Source organism: Abrus precatorius, unplaced genomic scaffold (assembly GCF_003935025.1).
Source record: "Abrus precatorius isolate BTA unplaced genomic scaffold, Abrus_2018 Scaffold9, whole genome shotgun sequence".
In the NCBI taxonomy this organism is placed as follows: Eukaryota; Viridiplantae; Streptophyta; class Magnoliopsida; order Fabales; family Fabaceae; genus Abrus; species Abrus precatorius.
The window spans coordinates 6420254-6435661 of NW_020874439.1; the positions used below are offsets into that span (position 1 = coordinate 6420254).

General features: G+C 26.3%; 1 protein-coding gene across 1 annotated transcript; it reads right to left on the bottom strand.

Annotated features, from left to right (window-relative positions):
- Positions 1 to 10889: 10889 nt before the first annotated feature.
- LOC113851441 lies at positions 10890 to 13599 on the bottom strand. Its single transcript, XM_027481923.1, has 4 exons — positions 13506 to 13599; positions 13162 to 13377; positions 11321 to 11485; positions 10890 to 11144 (listed from the first exon to the last, which is right to left on the bottom strand). Exons 1-4 carry the CDS (start codon positions 13509 to 13511, stop codon positions 11091 to 11093), a joined length of 441 nt encoding a protein of 146 aa, XP_027337724.1. The 5' UTR covers positions 13512 to 13599; the 3' UTR covers positions 10890 to 11090.
- Between the last annotated feature and the right edge of the window lie 1809 nt (positions 13600 to 15408).

Below are 15408 nucleotides of genomic sequence, written 5' to 3' on the forward strand. Positions count from 1 at the left end.
AAATTCATGACTTTTCAATAATATCACATCATATAATTTATCTCTTTGTTAAGTAAAATTTACAAATATTTTACTTTCTTTATAAATTAGTCTAAAAATTACCATTTTTTATATATATCATAACGTAAATGAATTGCATTGCCAAGACATTAAGGCATTTTAAAATACAAAACTTGTGGTATTAAGCCAAAGTATTATACTAAACATTATCACTCTAAAAAAGTACTATAGTTAATTCCTAGTTCACATGAATATGGAATTTTACCACAAGAAACTAGACATCTCATAATTTACAATGAGATAAAATTAGTCTATTTTATACTTTTATTGTTGAATATATGATGCATCAAAGTAGGCTAACTTAAAACAAATGACAAAAGTTGACTCCTCTAATTTATCATGCAATATGATAAGCTTATATGTTTAAAAATTCTAAAATTTAATAATATTAAAATACCATGTATAGCCTTTTAAACCTCACTAGTTTTATTTAAAACTAAATTTCTTAACTCAGCTTATGCTTCAAAGATTGAATTAAACTGATTTAATGAACATATCCATTGTGTCTCTCTAGAATGAATAATTATCTCCAAAGAATGCTGAAAGGTCTTGAAATTGACCCAGAAAAGTGAGAACATTTTAATATTTATACTAGTTCACCCAAAACACTAGAGCTATCCAATCTTTGATCCATGGTCAAGATTTTCACTATTTCTCACAATTTCAACTTTTTAAAAACTCGTGTTTTCATGTATAAGTCTGTCTAAACTCAAATAACTCCAAATATTCTAGTATGTTTCTTCAAGTGATAATTGAAAAAATTTATATATCTCTAAATTTTATTAAAGAAACTTATAGTATATGATAAAAGATAAGAAAGAATTTGAAAACTTTCGTATGCTAAAGAATTATGTATTATTCTTTTTCCTCTATTTATCTTTTGCATAAGTGTGTCATAATTATGTAGTCCTTTGATAATTTGTTTATATTAGATACATTCATTAGTCTTTTGTAACAACATAGTTTTTTCATTAAAATTTAAATCAAACTAGTTGGGAGCATGTGCTATGCATAAATACTTTTTTTAAAAATAAATATATATTTTTAATAATTAAAGAATAATTTTTTAAAATAGTTATATATTAATAAAATTAGTTTCAACAATAATTTAAAAAAAATATTTTAACTTAATTCTATAACCACAAAATATAAGGTAATAAGAAATTTTTATAAATATAATCATAAATATTCACAAAAAAATCTAAAATTTCTATAAAGTAATTAGAAGAAAAAAAATTAACAACTTTTTATTAGAAAAAATTAAACCAATTGCATTAAAAGAGAATATAGTTTATACATCATTCTCAACAATTTTAATCTTACAAAATATAGGCAGTTAACTATGAAAAGAGTAACTATTGAATGTCTTACTTTTCAACTAAAATACTCACATTATAATATAAAAATTGATTGATTATGTCAATGAGATTTTTTAATTAAATAATAATATTTGAATATTTATTTAAAAATTTACAATAAATATTCGATGAAAGTTATTTATTCTTAAACAGAACATTGTATGTTATTATTTAAATAAAACTTGATTAGAGTTATGTACAATTTTAAATGACTTATTACGTGGTAGTGAATGCTTTTGCGATTAATATATAACGGCTAGAGCCTAAGGTAATATCTCCTCTAAGAGAATGATTTTAAAATTTCAAACATTCTTCATACTATTTCTTATAAGCAACCATGAGATGGGGTTTGCATATTAGGTAAACAATCAAATTAGCTTTTCAAGATTTTGACCAAAATTAAACTAGTCCATACATTAAAATGGACTACTCCAATGGTTTTTTAGTGACTAAAATTTAAGTACTTTAAGAATCCAATTTGCACTGGTATTATATTTTAGAGTGACATCTTTAAGTAAGTTTAAAATATTAAAAAAATAAATATTCCTCAGTATGTAGAAAAGTCACTATTTTTTTCACAAATAAATATTCCTCAATACGTAGGAGCCATTATTTGTTATATAATTATATTAATACAAGTTTTTAAAGTTGAATTTAATTATTTAGGAATAATAAGTTTTTTTATTGAAAAATATAATATTACTTTGACAGATTCTTTGCATATTACTGCAGCATCAAACTTGTTGCAGAGGGCTTAAGCTTATTTTTATTTTAGTTTTCAGAAAGTTAAATATTAATATAGTCATTGTTCCAGTTATAAGCGGTTTACATTCAATTATTGTTATCTTTTAGCTGTCAGTGACTCGATAATATCCATATGGTGTCAACAATTGACCAGTCACTTCTAAAGCGCAGATTTAATTGAAGCTCTAATTGATGTTAACAATGTCTTTTATGTGTAATGTTATTGATGTTAACAATTTTTATGCATAGACATATCTGCTTTATAGTTTAAATAAGTGATGAACAAATCCATGTGTTTAATCTAACTTATATTCCAGCTTTGGTAAAATCATGAAAACTAAAAGCTGTTTTTCAGATAAATTAATAGGTAAAAAACTAAGATTGTGAATATTGGTAATCAAGCTGCGTTCTTAAGAAGAAAAAAAAAGGTACTGTAAACTTTAAAAAGTAAATGTCTATGGGTAATCAAAAGGAAAAGGCAAAAACAAAATTGTGTAGAAAATCTTTAGTCACAAGAGTATCTGAGAAGTTAATTCAAAACAATGTCTTATGTGCTTGAGTACGTTCTTGAGGAGAAGCATCACTTATCCTTCACTTTGCAAGAAGGAAAAATAAAAACTGTATCTTTTACTGTTCTTCCTTCGTAAAAGTAATAATTTTTGTCCTCTAAGACTTTAAGTTTAATTGAAGTGTTTTAATTAATTTATTTATTTTTATTTAATTTAGGTTTATGTTTTTGTTAATTCAATTTAGTATTTTGAGTTTTTTTTTTCCAAGTTTTACTTTAATTTTGTTCCATCTTTCAATTTTTACCTTCTTCAATGCTCTATTCATTTAAAAGATGTTTCTAGCCTACATAGATTGATAGAAATAATCATGCTTTTGCTGTTGATGGTAGTAACCGAATATATCCTGAGTTCATTGCAAAAATTATTGAATGGTCTTTAATTAAAATCATTAAAATATCATATAAAATATTAGACACGTGATAAAATGTGAGTGGTCGAGATTACATTATCTTAGACTACTTATAAAATTATTATATAGTCTGAGCATTATAATTTCAATCAATCAAAATATAATATATATACACTTTTATAAAATTAATCCAATGATATTAGACTTTTTTTAATATTTAGAACATTTGGAGATTATTTCTATCATTAATGGGTTAGAGATATAACTTATAAGCCTCTTTTGTGAAAAAAAGATTGAAATGTGAAGTTGTAGGATAATCATAGAATGAAGAACAAGTCTGTGATGTTTCAGCTAAGTCTGAAATCATTCACCCGTGTCTCTTTTTTCAAATGGTAATATTTTTTTTCTTGATTTTGTCCTTATTTTTCTTATGTATCCAAAATATATATAAAATTTGTAATAATGATTAATTATGACATCAATAGATATATGAGATATGATAATAGTAATGACTTCAATATGTTGTTAAGTATTTTTAAAAAAATTGAAAGAATGAGTGATTGGACAATAATAATTTATAAATAACACTTTACTTAAATAATAACGAGTTATTTATCACTCAGATCAACTTCTATTAGTAATTAAATAGGCTTTTAATAATAATTTAAGAGTTTGAGATGATACTTTGATAATAAAATATATAAGAAGTGTAAAGTAATAAAAAAAAGTTTTAAAATGTTGTTATTTAAAAACAATATTAAGTTGAGAGATGAAATAAAGATAAAGAAAAAAAATTGATATTAAAAAAATAAACTAAAATCTAAATTAAATTTAGAAAATAGAAATTATAATTTAGCCTTCTTTCTTTATTATTCTAAACTAGAAGTTAATTTTCGATTTCAAGTTGACAACTTTTCCAAATTGTAGATGCATGTTTAGGATAACATTTTAAAATAAAATAATTACTTTGTAAAATTTTAATCAAATATATTTTTCAAAAATGAATATTAAACCAACATAAACCATTAACATATTTTTCAAAAAATATTAAAGGATTTATCTTTAAATTTTTTCAATTTTAATATTATTCTCAAACCAGTGTAAACCGAATCGCAAACGCTTTCAATCAAAATTTCTCATTAATATTTATATAACTATTGGTATGAAATTTTAATACTTAATTATCTTTTAATGATATAACTCTCAAAATATTATCTTATTATTAATGTTTTAAGGATAATTTCATTGTTTTAATATGTTTTTAGACTATTGTATGAGTTTTTACAAATTTTATTCTTATATTTCATACTTCTAATTTTTTTAATACAATTTATAAAAAAAATATAGACAAATGATAAAATAATTTATTATCATGTTTTAATTAAAATAAAATATAAAAATTGAATCTTCTAATATGATCAAAATTGATTTTAATTAGATTGAATTAGATAAGATTTTATATAAAATTTGATTCAAATTAAACTATAAACACCAATATCTTTGATTTCAGCTTATGTCTTTTTTTTATCATAAAAAAATAAAATAAAAAAAATAATGTAGCAAACAAAATCTTTTGTACCTCCACAGAAGAGTAAATACCAACTCTTTTTAAAATTATAAATATTAACTACTCAAAGTTTAGCTTTACAAAAAACTTACTTCAGTTCTTAAATAATTTAATATTTTTTTAAGGAGTATTTTATTATATTTTAATTTATATCAACATAACACCATTAATAAAAATTATTATTATTTTAATTATTTTTAAATACTATTATAAAAATAAAAAAACATTTATAAAAAATAATTTATAAATGAGTGTTAATTATAAAAAAAATATATATATATATATATATATTGATTTTTTTAAAAATAAAACTAAAGTAAAATTTTTATAAATTTAAAAACTAAATAGAACGATACTTATAATTTAAAGGAATAAATATATTTATTATCCAAAAAATTGGTGTTTTGATTTGGCGATGTTCAGCTGAACTTGTGTACATAGCAATGTTTTAAGAGATGGGCCGAATAAACATATAATCAAACACACACAGAAACAGTTGTGATGCACTAATTTGAAAAGATGGCTCAGATGAGCTAACTTAACCTTTTCTAATTGGGATTTTGCCATTCTACCAAAAGCAAAAAACAAAGAAGCTACAATCTCACTAACAACACCCACAAAGTAATTAGTCAAATTGCGTCATGCATAAATCTTCAGTTTTTAGTATAACTGATTCTTTTTAAAAACTATTTATAAACTAATTACAATATCACACCCTCATTTTAAACAACTACATAATCTCTATTTTATAAGCTAAAATTAATTTATATTTTTCTACTTTTTAAAAGTTATTCTTATTTTATTTCTTTAAAAATTAAAAATATTAACATTTTTATATATTTAAAATTAACTCCAAAGATTAATATTAATTAAAAAAACTATATGATGTTTAATAATTCTATTCGATTTAAATTTAACTTAAATGTGGGTTAGTCAAACCCAAAAATTTAGAGAGCATGAGCATGGGGTGGGCCAAAGCAAACGTGAAAATGTGGGCCTTGCGAAGGATAAAGGCGTGGTTTAAAATCGAAGTCGGTGGTGTGCATGTTTTGTTTGTTCACATAAAATTTTCAATCCATTTTATTTGCTTTACCCAAAAGACAATAACAAAGAGGGGCATTTGAGAGTTAGAAAAGGGAACAATTTGGTTATAAATAATTGGGGGTATAGCTCAAGTCTTTGCTGTTCTTGCTTCTACTACTCACAACACTAAGAATCATTGTTTAGGTCCACTACTGAATCACCATTCCTTAAAACTGCAAATTTCAAAAATTTTATTGCACACTCTATCAAAATGGGGCCTTTCCAACACATTGTTTTCCAGTATTGCTAGCTGGACATTGAAGCTTCATCATTGTTTGCTGATTTGGGGTGTCACCAAAGGTTGATTCGGAGCATCCTTGGCTTTGATCACATTTATCATTCAACATGTGATTAGCCTTTATTCTTTGCTAGGCGTGAAGGGTTATGTAGTTGCTTAATAAAATTTCTTGGTCAAGAATTTTTTGTGGAATTGAAAGGGGTTATTTGATTTTAATTTTTTTACAAATGATTAAATAACAAAAACATCACTATTTTCTTACTATTTTTATAAAATAAGGAATAAAGTTAAAACAATGTAATATTACATTAGGTACGAGTAAAAATACCCAACTGGCCAAGCAAATCAGTATTGGTCCACAAAACATGGCTTATTACAGAGCATGTAGGATCACAAGGGTGTACCCTCTATGTTGAGGAAACCCACAAACTAAAGGTACAAGACTCCAATAATCTCTGGCTTGATCATAGAGGTATCATACTTTATTTGGCTTTCAATCAAATGCATTGTTAGTTTAAAAGGCTAACATTAAGAAGAGGATATTGGTGGACTGTACGGATATCAATAAAGCTTGCCTAAAGGATTATTTTTCATTACCAAATATTGGTGAGTGATTGTATTACTCTTGATTTTCTTTTCTTGTCCTTCACATATGTATAGCCAAATACCCAATGTACAAGGAAGATGGAAAGAAAGTGACCTTCATTGTTGATAGGAACATGTATTGTTACAAAGTTAATTATGCCCCAACTAGAAAGGCATGGAAGAAACTTATGAACGCATGGATAAAGGTTTTCATTGGGGGGGTTGGGATCCTCTCAAGTGTCATATTCACTTGGTATGTATCTAAAAACACATTAAATTAAACACATGCATTCTAATATGAAATTAAACACACTATAAGTTAGTTATTGGAATTGAGTGTGGTAAACACGTGTGCTTACATTAAGTATGTGTTTGAAAACATATTAGGAAATTTGTAAATATAAATCTAGCAAAAATTACAACTAACAGTGTAGAAGTAAATGTAAATTCATATACATTTTAACATAAGACTAAACATGGTCATTTATAGTGTGTGCACGTGTGTCATACTTAAGACTAAATGTGTTTGAAAATATGTTAGGAAGTTTGTAAATGTAAATCCAATATAAAAGTTACATTTAATGGTATAAAAGTAGATGTGAATTCATATATATTCTAACATGAAACTAAATATAATCATTTATAATGTGTTTGCGCACGCTACACTTAGACTAACTACATGTTTGAAAACATATTAGAAAATTTGAAAATGTAAATTTAATACAAAAGTTATAATTAATAATGTTGAAATAAATGTGAATTCATATGCATTCCAACATGAAACTAAACACATTATAAATCAGTTGTTGGAATTAGTTCATAAGCAAATCAAGTTGAATCTCTTTTGTGAGGCAATTGTGCTAAGGATGAGACTTTGTTCTTTCCTGAGTTCCTAAACAACTCTAAATATTGTCTAGAATGACTAGTAGTGGCAAAAGAGTTACTTTATGATATGAAAAAGTAAGTGTTAACTTAAAAATCACATGAGATCATAGTTACACTAAAACAATAAGCAACAAGTAAATACAATATCGTAAAATAATAATAAAGATAAAGGTTAAAGATGTGTTTGATTAGGTGTTGAAGAAAAGATTTTGCAATTGCAAATTGATTATATTCATTACCTAATTAGTAACCATTTCCATGCTAGACCATTTTTTTTTATGTTGAATGATATGTTTACAATTCTTTAAGACTGTGGTAAATAGCCACGAGGTCAACAAATACCTAATTAACTAAAATCTTGACCAAAATGTTCTTATTGACCAACTCTAAAGTGTCACGTGAATTGATGAGTCAACAATTTTGTACAATTACACTTCCATGACTTGATAACTCATTTGAATGTTAATGTTGGTAATTAATGCTTAAATATCTTTAATTTAAATCCATTTTACCATATTTTTAATTTTATTTTTAAGAAAGTAGTTACTCAACTTGGTAAGAGATAAATCTATTAAATTTAAGGTTACATGAGTACTCTCTTAAAAGCTACTTGAGTATAATTATTAATGACTAACAAGTCCTACTATCTTTTCATCATTCACTACTGCTTGCATCCAATTAATTAACTAATTACAATTAATTACCTATTAGTCAATTGATGATCAAATGATCTATTGGGTTTCCTTTAGTCATCAACTAAGGATTATTGCCCTCAATCAACTAATTTGCAAATTTTGTGTCAACAATATGTTATGATAGTCAAAGACTCCAAAGAAGAGAGAGAATCTTTTTGAAAGAAGCCTCTTTGGAAACTCCGCCTAAACAACATTTGCCTCAATTTCACCAAATAAATTTTTTAAGCCTAGGCAAGCAAGTTCCTAGAATTTAGGCTTACAAAGTAGTTGATGTGTTCATTTTCCTTACAAAACTCTTGGAGAAGGTAAAAAATTCATGTGCACAGAGGATGCAAAAAAAGCTTTTAGAGTTGAAAGCATGTTTAGCATATTTTGTTATCCTATCCACACACTTATCCCAAATGAGACTCTCTACGTGGATCCTGCCATACATGACAAATACCATTAGTGCATCCATGCTATCAGAGTCAAAGAGCGCAAAACCAATATACTGAGTAAAGTTTCACAGTTGTTTGAATTAAGATATCAAAATATTGAAAAATTTTAAAAAGTAGCTCTAATGCTTATCTTCATTGTGAGTATTTCCAAGCTAATTTGATTATTTTGACACCTAGCTTGCTTTTTTCATGATAAATAAATTATTCCAGTTGTAAGAATCCCATATAATAATTTATAAAACATAGTTTTTAAAGCTCAAGTTATTCCTTTTATACATACTTTTTATATATATTTAAACAAAATAAGCATGATATGTTATCTTGCATGACATCAAAACTCTATTTTATAGCAAAACTATCATAGCTTAAAGATATTTAATTAACAAAATTTAATGAGTTATCTAGTTTTTTAAAAAAGTTATTTTTAATTATAAAAATGTCACATTATTTATATTTTATTTTTTAAGTTCAGATATTTAAATAAAAATTCAAACCAAACAACCCTGACCAATTGTCACAAGCATGGTTAGCACTTTATATTTCATTCAAAATAAATAAATAAATAATCAGTTGTATCGCTGTAACATCACCAAGATTAGCTTTCACCTTAACATAAAAATCTAAATGCAAATATGTAAGTTTAGTTGGAACTTTCTTTCTAATGAAAATTTCTAATTAATAGAGATACTTTGTATGATACTCTTCGTTCGTCTATTAATTAAGGAAAGGAAGATTTAAAGGTAAAAAAAAGTATATAGGTTGGGTTGAGTTATGAGTATATGAATGAGTCTTGAATTTTAATAATTGAACTAAATTAAATTTGGTCTTCCTTTAATCAAACTGAACTAGATTGAATCGATTCTCTTATAACGAAATTAAATCTTTGAACTGATTAGATCTATAATTTTTGTTTGGTTTAAGCAGGGGAACCCAGTGCTCATGCAAGTGAATCCCTACTTTAGGCCTCCAAACAAATAATTTTACTTATTAATAATATATTTTTAAAAATAAAATAATAATAATGATTTGATAAATAATAACAATTTGTTAAAAGTAATTAATTAATTTTATTAAAATAAGGTCTCTTATTTTATACTTTGACTCATCCAAGAGGTAATTAATAATTGGAAACTTAACTATTAACATTATAATTAAAAGTGGTATTAGTAACATACGGTTTGTAATTTACTCTTTATTAATAGTTAAAATTTATTAAAAATTACAAAATTTACGTAAGTTTCACTCTGTCATGTTTCACTCCTAAATTAATATTTTTTTCATATTTTTTTAATTTTTAATAAATTTTAACAAACAATAAAAAAAATGTATTAGGAAATATATTACTAGCATTCTTATAATTAAACGCCTACACGTGTAATAAATTGTATTACTTTTAACTATTAATTTTTTTATCAACGACTACTTAACTTTACATTTTGTTTCCTAAAAGTAACACTTTAAGAGAACATATGATCTCTATTTTTATATTTTTATTCCTTTGAAGGACTTTAACGTTTGAACTCTGTAAAACATAGTGACCTGAATTTAAGTTGATTTATTTAGATCGACAGGTTGATCCAATTCTGCTTACACTCCTAATAACTCTTTAATTTTTCAAAGCAAAAGAGGAAGAAAAATCTGCCATGTGAAACTGTCTTTGATAATGACTTCCAAACAGACATTTAAGCAAAGAAAATATTGTGGTATTAACACTTATTATGAGTGATAGTGATATATGATAGAAAATATAAAGAGTATTAAATAAATATTAATATCATTAAAATATTTATAAATTAAAACTAAACAGTAAAGTTAAAGAATAAAAACCAAGACCTTCCCCCAATAATCATATGATTATAATCATTACCAAAATCGAAGGTAATCTATTATTTTGATTTGGCCCTGCTATCTGATTTTATCTAGTAAAGTCTTTTGTGATGAAGTCCTTTGTAATTCATCACAAAAGACTTGCATTCCCCTCTTCTTCTTTTTTGTCAACCTTGCATTTCCATTAACTATATGTTTAGGTTAAAGAAATGAAAAACGAGAGAAGATTTTAAAACTTAAAAAGCTAGATTCTGTTTTGTAAAAGTGAAAAATCTTCAACTAAATAAAAATGGCATACATTTTTATTATATCCATATTTTCTTTCTCTATCCAAATAAAGTCTGAATGAAGAGCAATACATTAAGTTCAGTGAGAATAATTTTCGTAGGAATTAGCTGACAGGAACAGAACTTTTTTAGACCCTTTTTTCTTTAAAATTCTGGTTACAAGCTTTTACAACCAAGTTCAAGTCCTAACAATGATTCACCCCAAAGTACATAAAAGACTAAAAATTTTAAGCACCCCAACAAAAACTAAACGATAAAGTGAAAGAATAAACAACCAAGACCTTCTTCCCACAACGAAAATCATCATGGTCCTAAAATATACTGCTTTTAAATAAATATCATCCAATTAAGTATCTATTCTCTATTGCAATTATATGTACATTGGCTCCTCAAATTTCCGTGTATCTCAGGCAATGCAAGTTGGTAGCAAGCAGCTTGAAAAGAAACACAACCCTCTCTTCTGCATTAAACAAAAACAAAGTAGAAAAGGGGATTTAGCAAAACTTTTGCTAAAGATGCAAAAAGCAAGGTTTGAATATGCAATGAATAATTGACATTTATGAAAGTAAAAGTAGAACCAAAATGTGAGTTTAGTGGAGGAAAAAAGTAAAAGGTGGGTGTGGGTGGGGCCAAGACCTTCCTAGTTTTGGCATAAAGAAGCTCTGGTGAGATTTTGTACAAGTCCTCATCCACAGGCTTTGGTGTTGGTCTTGGCATTGGAGTTGGGCTAGCTAGCTCCTTCACATTGCTGACCCAATTCTGCTTTTTTGCTTCTTTTTCCTGCTGGCTACGTACCTTTTCCTACATTGTCAGCAACAAATTAAGAATTCAATCAATGCTTTTCAAAAAGTTACCTTTGAAGTTCCTACTATGATTGGAGGAGGAAAAATTAAAAACAAGAGGTGAAAAATAATGGTCTCTAAACACCAATTCTTTCCTAGCTTTTCTCTATTCCTTCTTACCATACTGAGCCTACATGTTTGATATATTGCTCTCTTTGGAAAAAGAGAATGGAGAGAGGTAGAAGAGATGTTTGGGTGTATCAATGAAGGAGGATGGATTTTTAATTTTATTTTTGTGGAATCCACATTAAGAATTCCCAAAATTGAAAGGAAGTTGGGAGGACAGAAGTAAATTTATTTACATTAAGTAAAAAAGCATAAAAAATATTTAAATCATTTTATAAAAAAAATTATAATGAAAGTTTTTAAAAAAAATTTAATTCATTGTTATAATTAACAAATTTTTAATACAGTATAATCAACAGCTAAAGATTATTCTTGTTTAAAGACCAAACAATTTACTAATTATTTATGTGAGGCTTTGTTGTTATTGGAGTCAACTTTGATTACTTTACTACCTTGTTATGATACCGATAGATCCCATTGTCTGTGTTTTTAGTGACCAAATGAAAGGGACAACAAAGCCAAAAGTTACACTCATTGCACAAAGTCGTTAATGTAATCATAGTTTATTATAAAAATATTTAATATTCTAAATCATTATGAGCTAAACAACATCACAAGCTCTCTGTTGTTCTCGTGAAAAAGCTCTTGTTTTAACATCTCACGCTGTGGCGTGAATCATGAACGTTTTTCAATGTAAGAGACCCCACCATAAAGTGTGACCGACCATATAGAGAAAGCAATGACAAACAAAGGCAAAGTTTTTTTCTTTTTCAACACTCACGACCTAACACTATTAGGATATGATTATTTATGTATGCATGGAACATTGGAACTTCGTTTTCTCGTTTATTTATTTTCACCTTTTTAGGTACCATTCTTCGTTTTGCCAAATAAAAATTGAAAAACTCAAGTAAACTCCCAAGCTCATGCCCGAAAACCAAAAAGAAAATTAATTATTCACACGCAAAGATATAGAAACTCATGATTTAAAGTAAAAGAAGGGGGGGAAATAATAAATATAAACATGTGATGTACTAAATAACATAGAGAAAAGTAAGAGTAAAAAAATAGATTTTAATAATAAAATTTTATCATACAAAAACTTATACTATAAATTTGGTCATAATTTTTATAAAAAACAAAAACATCGTTCTAATGATAAATAATTTATTAAAATAAGTTATAAAATTTATATACTATTTTCATAAAATATTGTCTTGATGCTAGAAGAGTTAACATAGTAAATAAAAACAACATCTATTCATTTATTACTAAAAATATATATATCCTAAACAGAGAAAGGGAGAGGAAGAAAGATAGAAATATGTCATATCTATCCATATCAAACAAGAAGAAAAATCTCCATCATTTTAACTCTCAAGAAATTTTAGTGAATAATACAAAGATTATATACGATCATGTTATAGATATCACCAATATTTATCGTGAAAAATTGATCTTTAAGAGAGAGTTCAATCAACTTCACTAAAATTAATCAAGACTTTTGAAAATATCCTCAAGACCCAAAAGAAGAAAAAGAGGTAGAGATTTAGTGGCATAAATACATACCCTTCTGCGAGGAACAACGATCATGGCGGGTGTGACAACATCATTCTCATACAAGTCCCCAGTAACATAAAGGTCTCTATCTTCAGACTCAGAGTAACTACTATAGCGTAAAATACCAGCTTGTCTTGCAGATTCAAAGCACTGCGTGAATGGAAGATTATCATTCCAATCCCAGCTTCCAAATGCTGGCACATGATGCCTCTTGTAGTAATACTCCTATATCAATGCACATGATAATCATTCGACTTGAATTCAAAGAGATAATCACTTACTTAAGAAAAAAAGTCTCAAAAAGCTTAAATATATAGCATAAGATTGAAGTAGTAACAAAAGAAAACACTCACTTCCATTGAAGCTGAACAAAGAGTACGTTGAGTGTAGAATGTGGACGATGATAATTGACCAAGAGTTTTGAAAGGAATAGGCTTTTTCCTATGCTTCTTTCAGTGATGGGGTGCAACCAATTTAAAAAGAGAAGAATGTGAGCGTGTGTGAGGTAGAAAGAACGAAAGAAAAAGGGGTAGGAGAGAGTAAAGTAGAGTTGATAGGGGATGGAGATGAAAAGCAAAATAACCAGTATTGGTAAAAAGAAAGGAACCACGATAACGAAGTTTCAAAGTACTAAGCAGAGGGACAAATAGGTAAGGTATGAGAATCAATGAGTATGGTGAAAAGGAAATATGAGAGCCATATACGTTCATTGTTTTCTTCTGTGTACTATACCAATGGGGAAAAAAAATTTAAGACAAATTCTTTTATGTGTTTGTCATCAAGTTTTTAGTTGAGATAATGATAGGTAGATGCTATTTTTTAATAATAAAAAATGTTTTCTGTATTAAATGTGTGTAACGAAATGCTAAATGAATATCTGTGTCATTGTTTAATTAAATAATTTAACGATAAAGATCAAATAATTTAATTTAAGTTTTGTTTTATGTTAAATTAAGGATTTAATTGACATACAATGAATCTTGTGTTGTTATATTCATTTTTATAGTATTTATTTTTAAAAATTATATATTTTAATTGATCGTTACGTGAATTTTACATTAAAATGAATCAAAATACATCCTTTAATTAATTTTTGAAATTATAAATATTATTTGATTTATTTGTTGAAATGAATGTTTTAAGACCCTAGTTTTATAATTTTAAAAATTAAAATTACCTTTTTTTTTAATAACATTCTGAACTAAATTAACAAGCATTGAATAATTTTAAAGAGTAAATCAACACTTTCATAACTTCAACTAATCAATAGTTGTCATTTTTAATCATTAAATTTTCATTTATTATATTTTAATAAAAATAATTTTAAATTACTAAATACAATTACAACATATATTTGAAATAAATTTTATATTCATAGTACTATATATATATATATAATAAAGAATAATTCTCAACATAAATTAAACAAGACTTAAAAGTTAATAGTTAATTTCTTTATTCCAAAATCATGTCAATTAATTTGAATAAAAATTAGTTTTACAAACCTGTTTTAGATTGCATTTAAAAATGTGTGTTAAACTTTGATGAATGCAGAGGAAAAGGACGAAAGGTGGTTGCTTCTTTCTTGGGGAAGTGGAATGAATGACCCTATTGCCAATGCTCGTGAATGAATGGGTTTACCTTTTTTTACCCCACACGCGTTCCCATAGGGATCATTGTGCTTTGTGCATTCGCATGTGACTCTCTGTTTTCTCTGTTCCCGCATCTGAACCCGTGCCACTCACCAATACAATACAAATTTGTCCAACATTGTAAGATTAACGTTTCAGTTTCTGTCATCAGATTTTTTCAGGTAAGACACTGTCAAGTGTTGTCAATCTTCAATCACTTTAACAATTTTCTCTTGTCATAACTTTAAAAATGTAAATATTATTAATTTAAAAGGTAAAAATAAGTTGATAATTTATTGATTAAATTGTTTTCTATTTAATAAAATCAAATATTTATCATTCTCCAACACTTGTATGGATAACTCCCCAACAATGAATTTAAAATTGAAGGTCAACAACGCAGTGAAAAGTGGCAGAATTGCAGACACTTTCTATGGTTTTAGACTGCAAAACTTAAAAACGTATATTATAATCAGAAAGGAACAGAGTAGGCTTGCAGGCTTACGCTTAGAAAGCCCAAAAGTAGGGAATATTGTAATGTTATATCTTTTATAATTTTTATTATAGTTTTAATATTTCATAAAAGAATCTAGAAAGATATATGTATTGATATTTGAATATAAAA

Bases quoted from the DNA above. Each gene is read 5' to 3' on its own strand.
- LOC113851441 (XM_027481923.1), bottom strand. The intron at 11,486-13,161 runs GTATGTATTTAT...CTGACAATGTAG, and splicing joins TCGTTGTTCCTCGCAGAAGG to GAAAAGGTACGTAGCCAGCA. The intron at 11,145-11,320 runs GTCTTGGCCCCA...TGTTTAATGCAG, and splicing joins TTTATGCCAAAACTAGGAAG to AAGAGAGGGTTGTGTTTCTT.